Here is a 21,518-nt window from a genome sequence, read left to right as displayed (position 1 = left end):
GCAGACTAATAATTTTAGTGCAGAACTTCTGGAAATGAGTCAGTTCCATCTTTCACTTTTTTCATATTGATATAGGATGCCTGTTTGTTCAATAAGTAATTTTCTCGTTAATTTAAGAAGTTTTTATAGGGTAAAATATGTCTTATTTCAGAGTAAATTAACTGAAGTTGCTTAGACATTGTTCACATTAGTAAACTGTAACTTTACTGTGTATCAGTAACTTCTTCCTGTGACTCCCTAATGATGCAGTGTCTAGGAGTTTTTGTTTGTTTTAACTTGATGTGTATTTTCTCTTCTGTTTGTGTATGTATATTTGAATAGCTATTTAACACTTCTTTGTATACAGATATATAGATACATACATGTATACAGATACATCTTCCATGCCAGAATTCCTGATGTTTTACATTTTCTGTTATTGCTAAAAAGTAAAGTAGCCAAACGTGTAACTAAATCTTTGACTGAACAAGGTCAACAGTGAATCCTAACACACATTCAGAATTTTGATTCAGAGAAACCAACTTTTTCATTTTTGTTTATTTCTTACAGTCTGCCTCTAATTAGCTACAGTTTTTACAGATGCTTATAAATAAATCACTACTTAACTCTAGAAAGGGATAAATATTTAATGATCTGGCCTTTATTTGCTTACAACATGTGCTGGTACCTTAGTGTGCTTGTCCAGATTACATTGCATTTCAGTTAAACTAGAACAGAACCTTATTTCTACCACCAGAATCCTCACAAGGCAGAAAAAGGGGATAATTTAAAATAGTTTCGGATACTGTCTTTGATACAAGTGCTACCTTAAAATGTATAGCTCTAAAATAGCATTAATTACGCTAATTATTAATTTACTTCTTGTATTCATCTGTAAATTGGACCCTGGAGTGAATAATTGATACATGAGAGAAAGGTGATAGGTGTAGGTCGGAAACTACGTGTTTCTGAACTTCTCTATAAGTTTTATGTGAGTATATTGTTGGCAAAAAGTGCCATCTTAGCAGCTGTGGAAACTAAAAGATCTCGATCCACAGTTGAAGCAAAACTCAGGCTGCAATCTGACTGCCCCACATTGTTTTGTCCATGTGCCTCAGCCTTGATGTAAAGGGAACCACAGCTAGGAGCAGGAGGGGAGTTTAGTTGCTGGCCTCCCTGCTGTGACTTGAGACAAGGTTGCCAGCTAATGCCTGCTGTTTTTTTTATGATGTCAGTACCCCTCCACCCAGAACTGGACTGAGGCAACCGAGCTTGTTTCATATGGGTCACTGAACGTTCATCAATTAATAACAGCTTTTGGTTACAACTGACCTAGGTTGGATCCTGCTCAAGCACTCCAGTCCCAGTGCCTGCTTCTAGATTTGGCAAAACATGCCTAGGCAGATCACTCTCCACAGGGGCTGTAGGAGACATTTCTATTTATAGAGAACCCTAAAATTGTGGTGGTGGTAGGGCCAGACTTACTAACTTATCCTTAGTTGGGTGCATGTGTATGTTACAGTTTTGTGAATGGAGGAATTAATGTGTGGCCTAATGGTTAGGGCAGAATGAAAAGTTGAGGAACTAAGAGTATCATGAGTTCAAATTTTGAAGTTATATTAATTATTATTTGTATTACTGTAGAGCTTAAGAGCCACAGTCATAGACTAGGGCCCAGAAATAAAGGGTAACACAGATTGTCCGGGATACTGTGTGTTCTCAGTTGTAGCTAATTATGATTGAACTCCACATTACACATAGATGTTGCATAGTAAGAGAGAACAGGCACAATAAGGAATCCAGCTCTTTTACATTTACAAAACACAATAGGTTTCTGAATTCAATGTCAGTTTTGAAGCATTATGAGCAGATCTTTGCTATGTCATTCCCTCTTCACTTTGTTTCCTTAGTCTGTCATCTGGCCTCTTGACTAACCCACTTGGATTGAGAGATGTTGAATGTCTGTAAGCCTCTCTCTCTCTCCAGAGAGTTTGATGTAAGAGGTTGGTGGGGACTGAAGAAAGTCCTTGCTTGGTAAATTATTGCTGACATCTGTCTCAGCGTGAGTTGCAAACGGTATTGCTAAACTAGGACTCCTTTTTTCTCTCCGGCAATGGCTGTCTGATGAGTTTGAAGAGCCAGACACAAGGGCAATCAGAAGAGTTCAGTGCTGAGCTATGGAGCTGGGGGAGGACTTGAAAGAGCGCTTTAATAGTCAGCCCCAATAACGTGGTATGGCTGACTGTGTTGTACCTGGCCCTGAAGTTTTGGGGGCTATTAGGAACTGTGTGGTGGTTGGTGGACATGTATGACTATAACACTGTCTGTTAATGCACCTGTGAATCTTGCTGTACATTTATAGTAATTACACTGTTTGTCACTTACTAAGCTGATGTTTATGCTTCAAAGTGGGTACAAGACATTGCTCTTATGATTTCAGCTGAATTTTTAACACTGATTTTTATCTTTGTGCACTTGGTCTTTGATATGTGCTGGGATGTGTTTCTCTCCCCTTGGGTGTAAGTAGTTGTTTCCCTTTAAATGGGAGCAATGGAAAGTTAAAGCACAAAGAACAGGAAATGGACACTGCGGTGTCTTCTAATTCTTCAAGTTTAACAGGAAAAAAACTTTTTTCTTGGATAGTTTTGTTTCTCTGTGGAAAACCTGTTATGAAGGAGCTGGGATAAGTATGTTCTGATGCAGCTAGTCATTCTCCTGAATCTGGATACTCCTTCATCCTGCAGCTCTAAAGGACTTGCCTACATTAGGAAATTGACCCACCGCTGACCCAAGCTTAGCATATGTTAAAATCAGCTCAATTGGCAATATAGATGGGTCAGAACCATTTTGAGCACCATTACAGAAAATGAGATGTGTTTCTTCTTAGTCTCGCTCTATATAATAATGCTGAAGATGGTTTTATTATCTCATCGGCACTTCCAGTGAACCTTTCTTCAGCACTATTTCATCTGGATCTTGGCTGATCGTCGTCATCAGCAATTGTTCCGATTTCTAATGGAGAAGGGAAGGTTCTGTGGTTAATTCCGTGGGTCACAGCTTGGGCAAATGTTTTGGACCGAGCAAATGAGGCAGTTTGGGATGTAGTACTGCAGTGGGAGTCAAAGACCTGGGGTAACTTTTGCATTCTCAGTAGTTCAATCCTTGAGCAATTATTTAGATATCAAGTCATAGGCTCATGCTTTTTTTAAATTTATTTTCAGCTTCATGTTTCCTGTAGCAGGTGGTATCGGCCCACCGCAAGGTAAGTATGAATTTCAGATTCTGAACATTTTAGTTGCCCTTTCTTTGTGTAGAAGTTAATGTTAAGCAATCTAAGTCAGATATACAGTAACTTTGCATTCTTTCCTGAAGTTTAGAATTGGGAATATTAAGTTCTTCTGTTAGCTATGTTTTTTTACTTCTTCCTTCCTACTCAGTAACATTAATCTGAATCTTATATCTTTGTTTACAAAATTTCCCATATAACTAATATTGGATCTCATTGGGAAGGCAGTGTGCTCTGTAGGTTAGAGCAGGGGACTGGGAGTCCGAACTTCTGAGTTCTGTTCCTGACTATGTCATTGAATTACTGAATGAACTGGGGTAAGGCATTTAACCTCTGTGTACTTCAGTCTACCAGTCTGCATGCCTATATCATGTGGGTGTTGTGAGGCCCAGTAAATACTTGCAATGCATAGTCAGAATCTTGAACAAGAGGCATGACATAAGTGCAAAGTATTATTAAATCAAGAAACCTCAACCTTAAATAATTTTTATTCTTATTCCTCAGTCAGTTACTTGTTTAACTAATGGAAAATATGGGGGTGGGAGGACGTCCATTCACTAAGTACTGATTGGCTCAGTAATATGCTGCTGAAGCGTCACTGATAATTCCTGAGCCAATTGCATCCTTTCTCAGGCAGTTGTACCTGCAATGTTAAATTATCCATGGCTATAATGATTTTACTGGCAGTGACTATGTTGTAATCAGTCTGTGTCTGCTAAGATAACATTCTAAAATGATTACATCTCTGGTTTAATCCTTTTAGTTTTAGTCAATGAATTAATACATTTCTGGCTGATTTGTCCAATTTTATTTAAATCAAGCTTTTATTGAAAGATGTTTCAACTGGTTAAACCTTTTATGTGGGGTAAACACTCCTGCGGGCACAAGAGTTTTCCAGTCAACTGAGAATGTAAAAGCTTCGCTGTGGACAAAATGTACCAGTAATGCCTAGACAGTCCTATGAAGTATGTTATAAGAAATAATCCTTTCAGGAGAATCCCGGAATGGGCTACCAGCACAAGTTGGTTATTTTTTGTAAACTACAGTTTTAAAATCAAAGAAGAGAAGAAAATCCCAAGTTTCTTTCAAAGAGCAGTTGAGATGGAAGGAGCGCCCTCAACTTAACTTGTGAAGATGTCCTGGAAGGCTTCTTTTCTTAAAATGCAAGATCCTTTCATTGCTGCCTGTGTTGTAGTACATTCTATGCACCAAATCACCCTTGAGTAAAGAGTCCTTGTATTAACTTACGCAGAACTGCCAGTCGCTCCTTCCTTCCCTCTATCTGTTTAATTTGAAAGATGAACTTTAGAACCAATTGGGGACTTAATCAATGTTTAATGTTCTGGTGTAGGTATGATTCCTATTCAACAGCAAGGGTTTCCAATGGTATCTGTCATGCAATCTAATATGCCAGGCATGATGGGAATGAATTATGGCTCTCAGATGTCTCCTGGACCGATGACCATGCAGGTACGTGAGTAACATTTGTTTTCAGTAGATGTGAAATGAAATAGAAACTTGAATGTATGTGTCAGTAAGGCTGTTGACACATGACCCCTGAAAGAGGTCCTGGGACCTGCCTCTGAAGTCAGAAGTGTCAAGGGTTCTGCCGCTGCTGGGGTGGAAGGATAGTGGAGGAGGTGACCTCAGGATGAAGAGATGGGCAGTAGCCCATAGGCAAGTGTCTTTATTGCATTGCATTATTTTGGCTTCGCAAGCTTCTCTCTGAAAGTATTTTATAATTGCCATGATACTTGTGGGATTCCTTATGATCTGGATAAGTAGCGTGGGTGAGGCAGTGGGAGCTCAGTGTGCATTATTCCCTGTCGTAGCTGGGAGCAATAATGAACAAGGGTATGGGGGGAGAAAACATTGGGTATTGTAGTTTGCTCTTACATGTCAGAACTTGGGAGTTCCACTTCTTTGTATCTATTGCTGCAGTAAGCACAGCTAAGAGAAAGGCCCTTCTGCAGGAGGGAAGATGGCACTCAACAGTAATGGAAACAAAACTCTCAGTATAAGAGGGAGTTTGTAAACCATTCCTTGTGTTAAATATTCCTGATAGTGCCTTCACTATGGTTCAGTGTTTAGTGTTAAATAGCTTCTATTATCTACAACTCCAACAGCACACTCTCTTTTTGTCTTTTCACCTTGTTTCACCCTTCCTATTTTACCTTTGCTTTATATTCATAACTGTTCACTGTCTACTAAGACAGTATATTGTCCAGGATTTGAAATGAGCTCTTTATAGGGAACATCCATTGGCCTGTGTTCATTATATTTACTATGATCACCCATGTTGTGATTTCAGCTTTGTACGTTTTTTATCATTTATATATACTAGTTACCTGTAGAATATTGTAAGCATATGTGGCGGTTCACAAGTTAATCAAACAAGGCCCCAGGGAACAGCAAACATTTTGGACATTTCTTTAATACTGTAAATTTCCTTCCTTTTGATCAAATCAATTTTCCAAATTGTTCTTCCTCCTGCAGTTTTGGTATTGAATTTCTCTCCTTTTTGCACGCTTGAAGTAACTTTCCTCCTACATAACTCATAATCTTCGCAAGGTTTCTTCCCACGCTGTAGGGGGGGAAAATGTGCATTTTATATTGCTAATTGCTGAGAAGTAAGATTACAGTATAGTGCACAACATGATGTGAGGAACTTAACACTTGGGGGAGGGGGATTGATATATTTCTTCAAAAACTATCCCATTTGTTTATCTTCTAGTGCCCACCACTCTTACATGTAAATCTTCACTTGTCTAAGCATGTAAACATTAATCTAATAAAGTTGCGTTATATAGCAAATTGAATAGAACTATATTTTTGCCCCTTATTTGTTTTAATGGATAATGAATTTTACAAAACTGCAGAAGAAAAATATATTTTTCAGGGGATTTGGTTAGAAATAATAAGACGATAAGACATTTACTGCTTTCACTTTGTCTGATTTCTGAATACATCAGCAATGGTAACAGTAGCTTAATTTATGGATGAAAATCTCATCATCCTGGATTACAGAACCATTGACATTAAAACTATAATGAAATATTGTTATATTTCATAGGGTAGTTTCAAGCATCAGCTACCTAATAAACTTAAGTTACATAATATAGTTCTTATGTTAAAATAAAATGTAGTTTTGTTCAAGGGAACCTGAAAACAAGTGGTAAAGCTGTGACCCAATTGAAAATGGGCTGGCCAAAGATCTGTCCATACAACTAATAATATCTTGTTAATATTCATTAACTTAATCAATGCATGTATACATTGATCCTGAAAACATAATCGTTTAGGAATTGGTTATATTGGAATATATGTAAAAGAACGTCCTAATGTTTTAAGAAATAAATTTTATAAAATCACTAGATTTTATTTCCTAAATCAGTGAAAATAATAATTTACCCCAGTCAGGGAAATCTTGTTTATGAAATCTTGTGTGTGTGTACTTACACATGCGTTTCATACAAATGATCCAAAAGTAATTGACACATTTTACTGACTATTCAAACTACATGTCTAGGAATTATTTTGTATACCACTTGTGTGGAATGTGAAATTTTTTTAACACAACACAAACACTGCACAGTAGTTTAGGATAGGAAGGAAAGAAGAAAATAATATTGAAGTTAAAGGGGAGACTTTGTGGGTCATGATACTCGAGTTAACATCCCTACTCTTGAGAAGTTTCATGGATTTTTTTAATTGTGTAGTCAGGATCATGATTTTTTTGTCCAAAAATCCAGCACCTTCCTAGTACCATCCGGGACAGTGTCTCTCAACCTTTCCAGAATACTATACCCCTTTCAAATAAATCAAATTGAATATAAATATTGTACTCACATTTCATTATATACTGAATAACAATAACAAGTCATTGTCTGTATGAAATTTTAGTTTGTTATGACTTCGCTAGTGCTTTTTATGTTGCCTGTTATAAAACTAGGCAAATATTTAGATGAGTTGATGTACCCCCTAGAAGACCTCTGAGTACCCCCAGGGGTATGCAGACCCTTGGTTGAGAACCACTGGTCTAGGTGCATTGGTTCAGTCCTGACTGAGAGTAGTGCTACCTGCTGAATAACCAATGCTTTTATTATACAGTGCTTAGCACCTGGATTGTCTCTGGACAGGGGCGGCTCTATGTATTTTGCCACCCCAAGCACGGCAGGCAGGCTGCCTTCGGCGGCTTGCCTGTGGGAGGTCCACTAGTGCCATGGTTTTGGCGGCATGCCTGCGGGAGGTCCGCCAGTCCCGCGGCTTCGGCATACCCGCCGCCAAATTGCCGCCGAAGCTGCGGGACCGGCAGACCTCCCGCAGGTATGCTGCCGAAGGCAGCCTGACTGCCGCCCTTGCGGCGACCGGCAGGCTGCCCCCCCTGCGGCTTGCCACCCCAGGCACACACTTGGCGTGCTGGTGCCTGGAGCTGCCCCTGTCTCTGGAAGTCTCGCGTCCAAGTACTGAGCAGACCTGGCCCTGCTTATTTTTATGGATTCTAACTAGTTCCCAACCTGACATAGTACAGATGCTGGATTTTTATATTGCTATACATAACATAGACTTATTTTATTGTTATAGGGTGGCATGCCCCTTGGGGCTATGCAAGCAACTGGAATGTCTTTTATGGGACAGGCTTCTTTCTTAGGAATGCGCCCGGCAGCGCCACAATACACCCCTGACATGCAGAAACAATTTGCAGAAGAGCAACAGTAAGTGATGCTTTAATGCTGCTGGGAAAATCTTACTGGGGGGGGAAGGAGGGCGGAATTCCCCAGCTTATTGTGTGCATTAAAAACTGCCATCCTATCCTAGAGACATTCCTATTGAATTTAGGATTCTAAAATGTTAAGCTAGTTGCAGACCATTCCATTGTCTTTGAAGGCGGTGTATGAGGTTCATGGTGGCATATGCTATTTTCTACCAATTTTATGAGACTGTAGCAAAGTGTGTGCCAAAGCATCTATGTGAAAAAGGAAAGGAATGTGAAAACCAAGTTACCAATATTCAGAAGGTTGGCATGGAAGTTGTCATCAAATACTGCTTAATTTTTATGTTTGATATTGTTTCACTTTAGAAAAAGGTTTGAACACCAGCAAAAATTCTTAGAAGAAGAGAGAAAACGACGCCAATTTGAAGAGCAGAAACAAAAGCTGAGACTCCTAAGCAGTGTGAAACCAAAGGTATATCCTAAACGGCATTTATTGATTTTCAGATTTAAAAAAAACACCTGTGGCTTTCATGTATTAGGGAAGAAATAGATTGTTCTTTCGTACACCTTCCCAACCGAAGGCTTGATCTGAAGCCCGATGAAGTCCAATGGGAGTCTAGTTATCAATGAGCTTTGTATCAGGCCTCTTGAAAACATCTGATATGTTTAACCCTTTGTACATAGCACCTCTCTTGGTGCTATGTAATCAAAACAAGACAAATGTGGTATTGCAAAGTGAATCAATTTCCTTTGTTGTCTTGATCACTTCACCCTTCTGCATCTCCCCGCTGCTCTAAGGACAGACTGTCTTCTCTGCTGCTGTAACATTTGTAACCAGACAGAAACAGTGCTTTTTATAGTAGTGCCTCTTTTCCTGCCACTGTGGTCTGAGTAGGTGAATGTTGTATGACTTTGACCCAGGTCTGAGGAAAGAGAATCCCTTTTTCCTCTCAGTGGTAGCTCAACAAACAATCCAACTGCTTTTGGAAAAGAAAACAACGTAGTTTGGGAACAAAATAGGTTTCTACAATACATAAAAATGTCAATATGTTCATTAGTTGGACTCCCTGCTCTCAAGTTGTGGCACAGTTTAAGTGAATACTGTTGTATTGATCTCAAGGACCAAATGAGATAAGTGTTTATAAACTCCTTTGGTGTCCAGCATTAAAACAGTGATACTTTGGTTCAGGGTTTTTTTCTGCAGAGGCTTTTGTTTATCCGGTTCCTTGGCAAACACCGAAAATCATTCATTCTGAAATTGAAAGTTTATTGATAAAACACAAGAAATTAAAACAAGCATTTATATTGAAGCTGGAATTTAGTGATTATGCAAAACAAACTTAATTAAAACCTACTGAAGTCTCTTTCCTTTTGGAGGCAAAATATCAGTCATTTGTTTAAGCAACAACTTTTCTTTGAAAAGGAAAGAGTTAATTTTACATTCAGTCCTGATGTGTGAAGGGTTTTCACTTACGTTTTTAAGAGACAGACACAAGGTGGAGGAGAAAGAGGACAGAAAAGGTGGGGGAATATGGCTTTTGTTGTTTTTGGTACACTGGATAGGTGGTCAGTTACAAATGGATGCTCTTGCTGGCAGGTCAACTACCCCACCTGTTTCTTGGTCCCTGGTTTATATTCCGATCAGGGATGTTATCCGAGTCTTTTCTCCTTAGGGCAGGATTGTGGTCATCTCAACTTGCTGTGCTGATACAGTGCAGTTGATTTCAGGATTTGATGAAAAGCCGAGAGAGTGAGAGAGAGAATAGGAGGAAGGGAAGGGGTGCAGAACATAACACAAAAGGAGGGGAGGGAGAACAGGATCTTACATGCCTCTTTAGCGCTGGCAATTACGTATCCCTGTGATGGGCTGAGGACTGGCTGTCATGATGATATCATTCTTAGGACTCACAAGTGAAAAACAAAAGTTCTTGAACAAGAGCAAGGCCTAATGGCTTCTCTGTCAGGAAGAAAGTCTTTCGATCTGGTCTGCTCCGTTTTGGGGTCATGGAAGATGAGATGAACTGGGATGCACTGGGGCAGGTGATGAGATTGTTTTCAAAGTCTCTCTTGAAGAACTCCAAAAAAAGGGAAAAGAGTGTGGCATAGCTCATCCCTTCATTATTTTGTGCACTAGTTAGGCTTAATATTCACCACACCAATTTTGGTTAATTAATTTCTGGCTCCACATCTTCTGTTTTTACCAAGAATGATTTCAACAGTCCTTGAACGATATCAGCAGGCCCTCTTTGTTTGGATTAATACAGTTTCTCTCTCTGGGTCTCTTGCACTTGTTCAGAACTTTCATTATTGAAAACAGCTTGACCTGTTTTCCGTGGTTAATTTCCAAGCAGGCAAAAAGTTATTGTGACATGTTATGAACTTTCACATACTTTTTACATTTGAGCTTACAACTGGGTACATTTTTAGACCTAGTAATCACAACAGTACAAGGATTCTTGTTAAACAGTAAATTTCCAGAACTTGGACATATACTAATTCTTTTCATTCCCATCTGAAGACATGTAAATGCCAATGGGTGAAAAACCTTTGCTGTTGTCATTGTGTAACCTGTTGAATAAATTCTGTTGTAAGTAAAGGGGTTTCTGTTTATGCTTTACCAAAGCCATCACTGGAAAATGGAGCTTAATTTGTATGATTATTTTTTTTAACAAATATTGCTACTTTTTCGGACAAAACAATTATGAATATTGGAAGAAGATTTTGAGTTGTTATACCATGACACTTTCAAAGAAACTTTTATCATGTTTCAGACAGGTGAGAAGAGCAGAGATGATGCTTTGGAAGCTATTAAAGGAAACTTAGATGGGTTTTCAAGAGATGCTAAAATGCACCCCACTCCAGCATCGCATCCAAAAAAAACAGGTATTTTATTTTTGGTTGAAAATAAGCCTGCAATATTATACTGCTTCATGTCCGTAAGGACCTTTAATTCATGGAGCTGTTTTGTATTCAGGCAGTCTGAGCTGAACTGGTAATTGTATATGATTCAGTAAATTGAAGCTTTCATTGTAGCTGCAGTATGCTTTATAAAATACATGGGTAAAAGTTGTGATCTAATATTTCACCAAAGAACTTGTTAAGCTTTCATTTAAAAATACCAACAACTTTAGTTTGAATATTAACACTGTAGCATCTGCCAACTTCCCTCATACATTGCACTTCTAAATGTTACAATTGTTTCTTTTTTTCTAGTCAAATGACTAATTAGTGTTTGTAGAGTGCTGTGAAGCTGAAAAGCACTATATACGTGCTAAGTAGTATCAAAACATTATACAATTATTTCACAATACTATAATAGCTTGCTCAGATTCCATTATCTGGACATGGGGAAATTAAAAACCTTTAATAATCCATTTTCAGAGGAATTATTACATTAGTAGTAATTGACATCATAAAATATTCCCTCTAAATAGAAAAATGTTAGTTGTGGGGAACCTAACTCCTTTGTCCTGCCTGAAATGAAGCCTCAATTAGCTAAGCTTGTCCCCAGATGATTTTTCCATCACTGTATCTTCACTCTGACTGCTATTTGTTGGTGGTCTTCAAGTTGCTCACAAGTTCATGCAATAACTTTTTGCTGTCTAGCAAGTTTGACAATTCCCTAGCACTGTTCTTCTAAACTGTACTACTAAAATGTTGACTAGTGCAAAGAAACCGAGCAGAAAACTGTTCAAATGAGTGGAGATTCCCTTTCTACCTTGTCATCTTATGAATTTTTGACAAGTGTTCCAGCAACAGATTTCATTTGGACTTCTGTCTAAAAACTGTGTGTTTTTTCCTGTGATCACTTACAGTAGAGATAGATCTGAACTGCAAAGTCTAAAGTTATTTGGGCCCATCATCCCTGATAAACAAACCACTGATGAGTGGAAATACCTTGAACAGTGGTGTTTGTAATGGGTTTGTTTTATACATAGACCACGCTAAATCTGTCAGATCTGTTCTAGTGGGACCTAATTTCAAACTACAGGATGGAGATGTAGAGAGTTCCAGCTGCACAATCAGAGTCCTTTACATGGAGGTATGGTGGAATTACCCACTGCTAAGTTTCTTATATCTCCCAAACTTATAGGTTGCTGGTGGCTCAACGTGTTTGCATCAGGGTGTGTTAAATCAGCTGCCAGAATTAGAAATCACTGTAGGAAAGAGATGGCAAATAAACCATCATTATATTATATGAAAAATCAAGATGTCATCCACAATAGCTTTCATTTGATGCTTAATGACGGAGTTTATTAAAACTCCATTTAAAGGAATTAATGGTGTTATTGAACATGAAGACCTTGAGATAAATAAGGTATGTCACAATAATCCAGACTTGGGAAAAAATAACTTGGTTGGAAAAGCAGGCAATTGAGATGAGTTTGTTCAATAACTTGATACAGAAGATAAAATATAGAATTTGAAAGAGTGACATGAAGTATGTTGACATTCAGCAACACAGTGCAGGATTTAAACCAACTCTATGGAACAGAATAATGTTGCTGAGAAAAAGTCAGTAGTTTGATGCTATTTTATTCCTATAAAGGGACTGTTGTTCACACTTTTTGTTTGGGTGGTCAAACACTCTTGGTGTTATTTCTCAAGGTTTTGCATCAGAGGAACTGTCACTTCAGTGCAGATAGTTCTGTGAAATTGTGGTGTTGTGCCACTATGGTGAATAACTTGTCTGGAAGCTGCATTTGCTGCCTCTTGTGTTTTTCATGTTTCAATTTTCCTCTGTGAAAACTCACTTGGAGAGCAGTGTTTATGGTTAATGCACTTCCAGCTTGACCCCTATACAAGCTTTCTCCAAGCTGAGCAGAAACCTGCAATAAAGTACATTTTTGAAACCTTTCAAGAGACCAATTGTGGGACAGCAAAAATTTGTTGCCTAGTTTTTAATTAAAGGCTGGCTTTTAAAGTTGTGTAGAATTGAAATAGAAACTCTGGCAATACATTAGTGTAATTTAAGGTGGATTTGCTAGTTTTAGGTGCCCCTTAGTTATTGTTAAGGATGTATACAGTACATGGAATAAAGCATGACAACCTACCCTTACCTAAAATATAGATTTATTTAAAGGCTTTGTTTGTGTTGATGGAATGAAACAGAACCATTGGAGGATAAAGTGGTTAGTCCAAATGCATGTAAATAAAGTCAATGATGGTCATGCTGTGCTTGACATATACTGTGTTGCCTTGAGGGAGCGTTGCCTATGAAAGTGGTATTTTTTTTTCCATTATAGCTCTTGAGTCTGGCCAAATTGCTGTAGAACTGCCATTTTGTTCTACAATAGATCTGTTTAGAATGACGTAACTTGAATACTGTGGCCAAAGATTTTCAAATGACTAGTGAATTTGGGTTCCTGAATTTTTAGGTTCTGAACTTGAAACACCTTAAAGGGGCCTAATTTTCAAAGGATGGGGACATATTAAGGTGTTTCAAGTTGGGCATCCAAAATCACTACTCACATTAGAATATCTTGTCCTGTAAGAATGACCTGGTGATTACTTCAAGTCTGTTTAATGTACTTGGCATTTAGGTAGCACCTTTCATCTGAGTAACTCCAAGTGCTTTACCAAAATCAATATCGGCGCTATTTCATCAGGACATTGAGCAAAAAGAGGGGGTTTAAGTGATTTGCCTAAAGTGTAACAACAAATTACTGGCAGAGTTGAGAAAAGAATTCAGATATCCTGAGTCCCAGTCCACTGCTCTAAACACCGCAGCACAGGTTACATTTGTTTTAAACGTCCTTAAGATAAGAGGTGGGGAAACCTTAATACAGACTGTGGAAATATCAAATTTCATCGTAACTGGACAAGTTATAAAAATCAGGAAGAGGGGGTTTATAGGGGGGGGGGGGAAAAGCAGCTGAAGTTTACCTTGCCTTAGTGTGGTCGATTGATAGAATGGTAAATATTCTCATTATTTTGGTCAAATAGTTCTGCATATGCTTCTGACTTTTCCCAACCACTGTTTTTTACATTTAATAATTGCCATTTTTAGAAACTGTTTTCCCCACCTTTTCACCCAACCAAGTTTCTTTACCTCATTGCCTTCCATTGCGTGTGTTCATTCCATTTTACAGATCACCCTACACCATCACATTCTACTGTATCTGTCTCCCAATCCTCTGCTTTTCTTGATGATGAAGAATTTAGTGACTTTATACAAGGGTCTGTTGAAACCCCACCATTGGTGCCTCAGTCCTCTTTCCAGGCTTTTCAGTCTTACCACCCTACCACCCAGGCTCGGCAACTGCTTTCAGAAAAGGCTGTAGTCAAACCTCTGCCTTCAGTCCAGATTCCAGTATCTTCCATCCTACATGATACCATTGGGCAGGTTCCTTATTTCTCTACCTCTCCATCTTCGCACAAAACCCATAAAACAGGTAACCCATCCTATCTTCATTAGCTCTACAATTGGAGATAGTATTTACATGGAAACAGAGCCTACCTCGCTTTAACACTCCCTTTTGTAATCCAAAATTACATACTGGTAAATGACAAATGGATAAATTGAAATAAGTTTGTATTAATTCCTAATAAAATTCTGCTCATGGCAGTGGGGGGAAATTGGCACACTTAGCAGATGATTTAAGATCACTCTTGTACCAAAACCTTTCTATAATTTGGGGTGGCAGCGTTCTGAACTATAGGAGAAAATAATTGATATTGATCCCGCAATTCCTTCTCCCCTAGTCCGAGACAGGTGGCTACGTTCTAGCACATGTAAGCGGCGAATTTGTGTGAGCCCAAGGGAAGTTAAGTGGGATGCATGTGACTCTTTATTATAAACAGCTGAGTCTAAAGCCTCTTGTGTGCTATCTCCTTTATTCATAAGAGGCCAAAGTGCGGGGAAAAATGGAGGTGAGAGATGGGCATAAACGTAGACCTTGTTATGCCAATGTGGAGCTTGACTTCACATTCCCCTCTCTGGGCTGATCCAATCGATGTAAAGTTTCCCATAGACTTCAGTGGGCATTGAATCAGGCCACTAGCCCTTATTCCTGCTACTAGTCAGGAGTGACTTGATGGCTGTGCAGCAATAAGTGTATTTCCTATTCTGCTCATTACAAGCACAAGGAAAAAAGTACATTGCCAACCCCCTGTGCTGGGCAGGCTCAAGGTCTAGTAGAAGTTGCTTGACCTGAATTGCATTGGTGTCCTGAGTGAACACAGAGTGCTCTGGAGAATCAGCCATCAGTCACATTACTTGGTACCATTAAGTATGACTTGACACATTTTTCCTTTGAGGGAGTGGGATTATGACTTGGGGGGAGAATATGTACAAAGGTGATTAACCAAATAAAAGTAATTCCTCATGCTGTTTGTCTAGGCCATTCCTTGGAGGAGTCGCTCTTAATTTATCATTTAAGTGCATCTGGACAGGAGCAAACCAAACTTAAAACATCTGAAATTGAGCATAAAGCCTCAGCCGCAAGCCAAGTTCATCCCAGTGTAACCGTGAATAACGGGAATGCTGTAGGTGGGCTTGTAAGTGGTACCACCGCTGCAGAGGTGTACAAGGCTTCACAACAAAACATAGCAGTTGAAGAGTGTGGTGAGCAAATGAAACATTTGACAAAGTGTAAATCTGATAGACTGCAGCTTGAATGCTAACATCTTACACGCTAATTCTATGGCAAATGCTCCATCATTTTGCTCTGAATCCCTGCTTCAATAATATGGCAAAGCCTCTCGCTCCTGACTGCAAGTAACATACATGAATTTACTCTGAATCCTTTCCACCATGCATATACTGTAAACATTTTAACAAGTTTCTCTAAACAGATTCTCTGCTGTTTTAAAATATTCTGTCTTCTTATTTCAGCAAAACCTATTTGTTTGTGTATGCTTTGTATTTTTTTTTATTAATTTGGGTGGCATGGGGGAGGGTATGGACCCAAAAAACCCACATGAGAAACTTACTACTGAAGAATGGGTCTTCACCCAACTGCTAGAGGGGGAAATGGTTTAGTTAAGCTAAATCATTTGTCTGGGCAACATTATACTATAGCCATTAGCCTGGCATGGTTTTTTTTTTTTAAAGCCTGCTTTGTAGAAGTCAAAACTTCACAAGCTGGACCAGATACAAATGCAATTCTATGTCAATACTTTGACAATACAGTATTAATTAAGCAGGTTCTTGTTGTAGATGTGATTTTAGTGTTGTTGACTATGGAGCAGACTACAGAGAACTTTAACTGTTGAACCAAAAGAGATTAAAGGTGTTGGTTGGTATGTTTTTGATATTGCTCTGAAATTGTGCTTGGTGACACCCTCAGATATTGAACTCCAGGGTGTTCAAATATGGGGAGACATGAACATAGCTTTGCATGGCCTCTGTTCTTGAAACACCGGTCAATTTTAAAAAATATATAGATAATGAAATTTAAAAATTCAAGTTGGCACTTTCGTAAGGGATTGTGGTGACTTGCCAGTACTTTAGTTCAATTAATTTTTCTATATACCACCTTGATTGCTGTTTGATGACATTGCTCTTAATAGCTGGGACCTCACCAATGCGCAAAAAAACCCATACCCACCAATTACTGGTTACAAGATGAAATTAAATCATTCTATTTTCAGATAATGCTTTTTTAGTAGCTCAAGTTACCCATTTACTCTGTAATTTGAAATAAAATACAGTTGTAATGCACACTGTGAAATAAGAGCTGTATTTGTTTACAATACAATTAATGTAAAGTAGTGATATTGTATCTCTTGCACAAACTTGACACACTCTAGTTAGCTGCAAAGATTAAAATGGTAGGGGAAAAGAGAAATTGAGACAACGAAGGAAGAAAAGGTATTTCTGGATGATCTGAGAATCAATGGAAAGTTGATGAGACAGGAATGCAGTCCAGAAAATAGGAGCTGCAGAAAGGGAAGATTATGGCACCAACAGCTAAGAGTTGTGTGAAAGGAGAGGATTACTACTAGAGTCAGGAATTTCATAGGTAAGAATAGAACCCATGACAGGAAGGAGCCAGAGATGCCTGCTTTGATATGGACTCTGCTTAAGAGGATGGAATGATTCACCATGACCAAGTTTAGTGAGGTAGGAGGAGGAGGCTCTGTTTCAGAAAAGCAGAAGCTAGCTATACATAAAAGAACACTTCTGTTCTGTAGTCCAAGTAGAAACCCTCATTGAAAACAGTCCAGGATATTGTTAAAGGATTTGAAGGATGAGTGCAACCATTCCAAGTACTTTGAGGAGGTGGGGTTAGCAGTAATATGGTGATATTGGGGACAAGGAAATCATCCCAAGAAGTTCCTGGATGGTGCAAAGTTCAGAGAATTGGAAGTTACTAAGAGTTAAATCAATCTATTGTAACGTAGGAAACAAGGGATGGGGAGATGGGAGCAAATTATAGGAGAGGTGAGGAGATTTTTTTAGGGGTGAGATTATATCAGAAATTTCTGGTGGAAGCAAAAATGGAAGGGAAGTAAAAGGAGTGGAGGAGAAAAAGGAGGGAATGGCTGAGGATGACCTGTTACGGGTGATGGAAAAGTTACAAGTTAGGGCAATCTTAGATTGAAAGAAGAAAGCAAATGCCTCTTACTTGACTGGGTGAAGAGAATTGCTGGTATGGAAGAGGGGAGTGACTGTTTTTAGCAGCTTTGGAATTAGGGATAAGTAGAAATTAAACTTTGTGGCTTACTGGGAATCCCTGTAGAGTCTGAGGAGATCAAGAACAAATATGGCACATTCAGCACTGCTTTTCTCAGTCCATCAGCTCGTATGCACAGAGGCCCACAGTTGGTCTGTAAACCAAGTAGAACTTGAAGTATGAGAGAGCTGAGGATAAGGAAGTGTTGCAGGTAACTGTGGGAAAGGGCAGACAAAGGAGGGAGCAAGCAAAACAGGTTGGAGAGACGAGCAGGATTCGGGTTCTTCAGAGGGAAGGAAGGTCACTTTCTGAGCAGTCAGGTGATGGGAGAGAGTATTCTGCTGTAGTCAGGCAGTGGTCAGTGTAGGGAAGATTATAAGAAAAACAAGAAATAAAAGGGCAGGTTTTATTGATCATGATGAAGGAAAGAATGGTTATGAATGGGAAATGTGGCCGGTTAGAAAAGGGGTCAAAGGACTTGTCACAATGTTGATTTAAGTCTGAAGTGAAGATGAAATCTACTGAGGGGTGAATCAGAGCAGGGACTAAGAAGGGTCAAACTTGGTGAAATCAAGCAGGGAAATTAACATAATGTGTGAGTCTGGGGAGTGAAATATTCACATTACAGGGGACTGGAGAGGACAGAATGCATTAGAGTTCTGCAGTGACAACAGCAGCAATGCCATCTCCTTGAGCTGATGACTAGGTAGGATAAGGAGGTGAGGGGATGGGTCTAATGGGGCAAGCTAGTCTGACAGAAGATGTTAATGGCTTTTACCATGAAGGGTTCACCTGTGAAACACAGAGTATATGTCCTAAACTTGTTTCAGTGTGATTAAATTAAATTATTCCCCAAATAGCCTTAATGTTCTGCCCATCAACTTTATGTAAATAGGCATGGCAAAACCACTGCTATTTATGAAATGTTTGGAATTGATGGGACTTGTGTTCCTGATCAAACAAATACGTTTGGAAAATGAGTGGCTCTTTATTTCATCTTGTGCATTTAATTGTATTTTTGTTGCTGTTTTAGGTCATTTTGTAGCAGTATCAGTTTTGGTTTCTCATGTAGCCAGATGATTCCATGTCGGAAATGGGCTGGCTGAAATACCAAAAACTGTGTCACAGACGTTTTCCGATTCAAAATAGGAATATGATTCTCGTCCCTTTTTTTTAATATTATTGCATACCTTTAGGCGTTGGAGTATTCCCTTCCCAAGATCCAATCCAGCAAATGATGCCACCTTGGATTTACAATGAAAGCTTGGCTCCAGGTAAAATATTCTGCTAAAACATCATTTAAAGAAAAAAGTATAAAAATCATTACACTTCAATGTTGCTTAATGTCTTACCCAAATCAGTATTTTTTTTCATCTGCAATAAACACTTTCCAAATCCCTAAACTTTGTCAGGTTTGATACAGAGGCTTTCCAGTACAGTAGTTTTTGTTCCAAGTTCATGTTGGCTTGAGTCAGAGGTTCTGTGGTTCTTCTGACAGTGAGGAATACAAGTTTATGTATGAGTATTTAAGATTGACGGTGTCTCCTTTGTTCTTACTCAGTACTGTTCATACTATGACAAGTCAGGTTTCACCACAGAATCAGAAAATACATGATTAGATTTTAAGACCAGAAGGGACTATGATGACAGTCTTCTCTGACCTTCTGCACAACACCGGCAAAAGACCTATCAGGTCATCTTATCCTGTCCCCTGCCATTGCAGAGTTGTTGTTATTGAGTGTGACTATGAATGGTTACGCTTTCCCAAGTGCATATCAGCATGTGATATTTAAATGCAATACACACTTAACTTTAAGTTATTTACTGAAGTAGTCATCATACTTGCAGTCACTGAAGTTTGTGTCTTAAATTTAGTATTAAACTTCAGCTGACTAATGTCAACATATATTTCTTTGAGTAGAAGCAGGAAGAGCAGCTCATGAATTTCTCGATCACTAATTTAATTTGTAAAGCAAGTTTTTTTTAATCACTCCTGAGAAAACTAGGTTATTGGTGCTGTTGTCTGAACTACACATTGTATTTCTTAGATTTGGTATAGCTGCAGTGGTAATGACCAAGTTCATCTGTTCCAAGTATAGCTTTGGAGAATCATAGACATGAAGGGCTGGAAGGGAACTCAAGAGGTCATCCAGTCCATCCCCCTGTGCAGAGCACGATTAAGGACGCTTAGGCCATCCCTGACAGGTGTTTGTCTAACCGGTTCTGAAAGACCTCCCAGGATGGGAATTCCGCAACATTCCTAGCTAATCTGTTTCATAGTTTCACAGATCAATAGTGTTTGTTAGGGCAATCTTATTTCGTTGCACAAACTGGCAAGCGTTCCAAAACATGGTTTTGGATGTCTTACACGTCTTTGGTAGCTTTATCTGTATTCAGAGAAGGCAGGAGCTTCTTCAAACATAGTAAATGTTAAATCTAGAGGTTATAATGATGGCAAATTATCNCTAACAGATTTATTTGGGCATAAGCTTTCGTGAGTTAAAACCTCACTACTTCTTCTTGCATCCGAAGAAGTGAGGTTTTAACTCACGAAAGCTTATGCCCAAATAAATCTGTTAGTCTTTAAGGTGCCACCAGACTCCTTGTGGTGTGAAGTAGCACAGTTAGCTGGCAGAGTTGAGTCTCCTAAATTTCTGAAAAATAACCACTGTAAGCAACTTGTTTTATTGTGTATTGAAACTGAAGGGAATAGGATGTTTTGGCCAGATGGTTTTGGATGTAGTTTGTTCGTTAGAAAATAAATCAGTTAAGACATTGATACTACTAATTATCTTGATTTAGGTGCAGCTTGTTTAATACAGCATGTTATGTTCTCCTTGCAAGGGACTGGAGGATGCTTTTGACAGGTCTCAAGTTAATTGGTAGAGTTGTGCTGGAGTATGCAGCATTTTTATTCATTTTCCATTTTTCTTGGTAACTTACAAATCTCTCTCCATATCTCTTTGGGCTTTGTTTGGGGAACCTCTTTTCTCCTTCACTTGCTTGTTTGAATTTGAATGTACAGGTAGAATGAGAAGTTATATATAGATGAAACTTCTAGTATTATGTGCCAACTTTAACACTGATGCCTAATCAAATTGGTAACGTTCCATGTCAACAATATTACAACCCTTAACATAGTTTTATTGTTAGAATAGAAAAATGATCTTAAAATCACTTAAAAATATTTATTTTCATCTGCCAACACTGTGTTTCCCTCAATAGATTTGTATAAGAAAATTTTAGAAACCACTATGACTCCTACTGGAATAGATACTGCTAAACTCTATCCCATTCTGATGTCATCTGGACTTCCCAGGGAGACCCTTGGACAAATATGGGCCTTAACCAATCGTACCACACCTGGAAAACTTACCAAAGAAGAGCTTTATACTGTCCTGGCTATGATAGCAGTAACTCAGGTACAAGTGACTGAGACAGACTTTTGGGAGAATGGAAAAGGGTCTAACCTCCTCTTGATAAACTGTCATTGACTTTTGTAACGTCCCTGCAGTATGTTGTGTATGGACACGTGTACCTGTATTATACCACGTGTTAAATACACTGAATGAATCCTGGCAAAACTCCCATTCACTTCAATGAATCCAGGATGTCACCCTTTGTATTTATAGCTATTATTTCTTCTTCAGGACTCCTTTAAGTTTGTATTTGGCTTTGGCTTTTCTTTTATGTTGTATATCTATCTATTTAGGAAGTGGTATGGGCCCCTCCACTAGATTATCTGAGCATTTGGGCAGTGGGTGAATTTGTTAATTTTTTGGCCTGTGTAGTCTAGGTTTTAACTTTTGTGTCAGGTTATAGTGTAATGTCATGGCTGTTCCTAGTTTAATAGAAACTTGTCTGAAATGGCAAAAACCACCTTTCAACTTTTGCAAACTTCACTATGATCAGAAGTTGA

General features: G+C 38.7%; 1 protein-coding gene across 2 annotated transcripts in view; it reads left to right on the top strand.

Moving 5' to 3' along the window:
* Positions 1-3,205: 3,205 nt before the first annotated feature.
* SYNRG (synergin gamma) overlaps positions 3,206-21,518 on the top strand; it is a 56,400-nt gene continuing 38,087 nt past the window's right edge. The window contains exons 1-9 of one of the 2 annotated variants that reach the window (XM_034752187.1): positions 3,206-3,241; positions 4,617-4,735; positions 7,850-7,980; positions 8,346-8,451; positions 10,751-10,862; positions 14,072-14,374; positions 15,322-15,546; positions 18,796-18,873; positions 20,825-21,021. In XM_034752187.1, the coding sequence (XP_034608078.1) occupies positions 4,619-4,735; positions 7,850-7,980; positions 8,346-8,451; positions 10,751-10,862; positions 14,072-14,374; positions 15,322-15,546; positions 18,796-18,873; positions 20,825-21,021 (1,269 nt within the window). In that variant the 5' untranslated portion in view covers positions 3,206-3,241; positions 4,617-4,618. The remainder of the gene's footprint in view (positions 3,242-4,616; positions 4,736-7,849; positions 7,981-8,345; positions 8,452-10,750; positions 10,863-14,071; positions 14,375-15,321; positions 15,547-18,795; positions 18,874-20,824; positions 21,022-21,518) is intronic. The other variant, XM_034752189.1, reaches the window with a different exon arrangement.

This window comes from Trachemys scripta, chromosome 18, assembly GCF_013100865.1.
Source record: "Trachemys scripta elegans isolate TJP31775 chromosome 18, CAS_Tse_1.0, whole genome shotgun sequence".
NCBI classification, from domain to species: Eukaryota; Metazoa; Chordata; order Testudines; family Emydidae; genus Trachemys; species Trachemys scripta.
The sequence above is the reverse complement of the archived record's forward strand: the minus strand, read 5'-3'. Positions and strand labels throughout refer to the sequence as shown.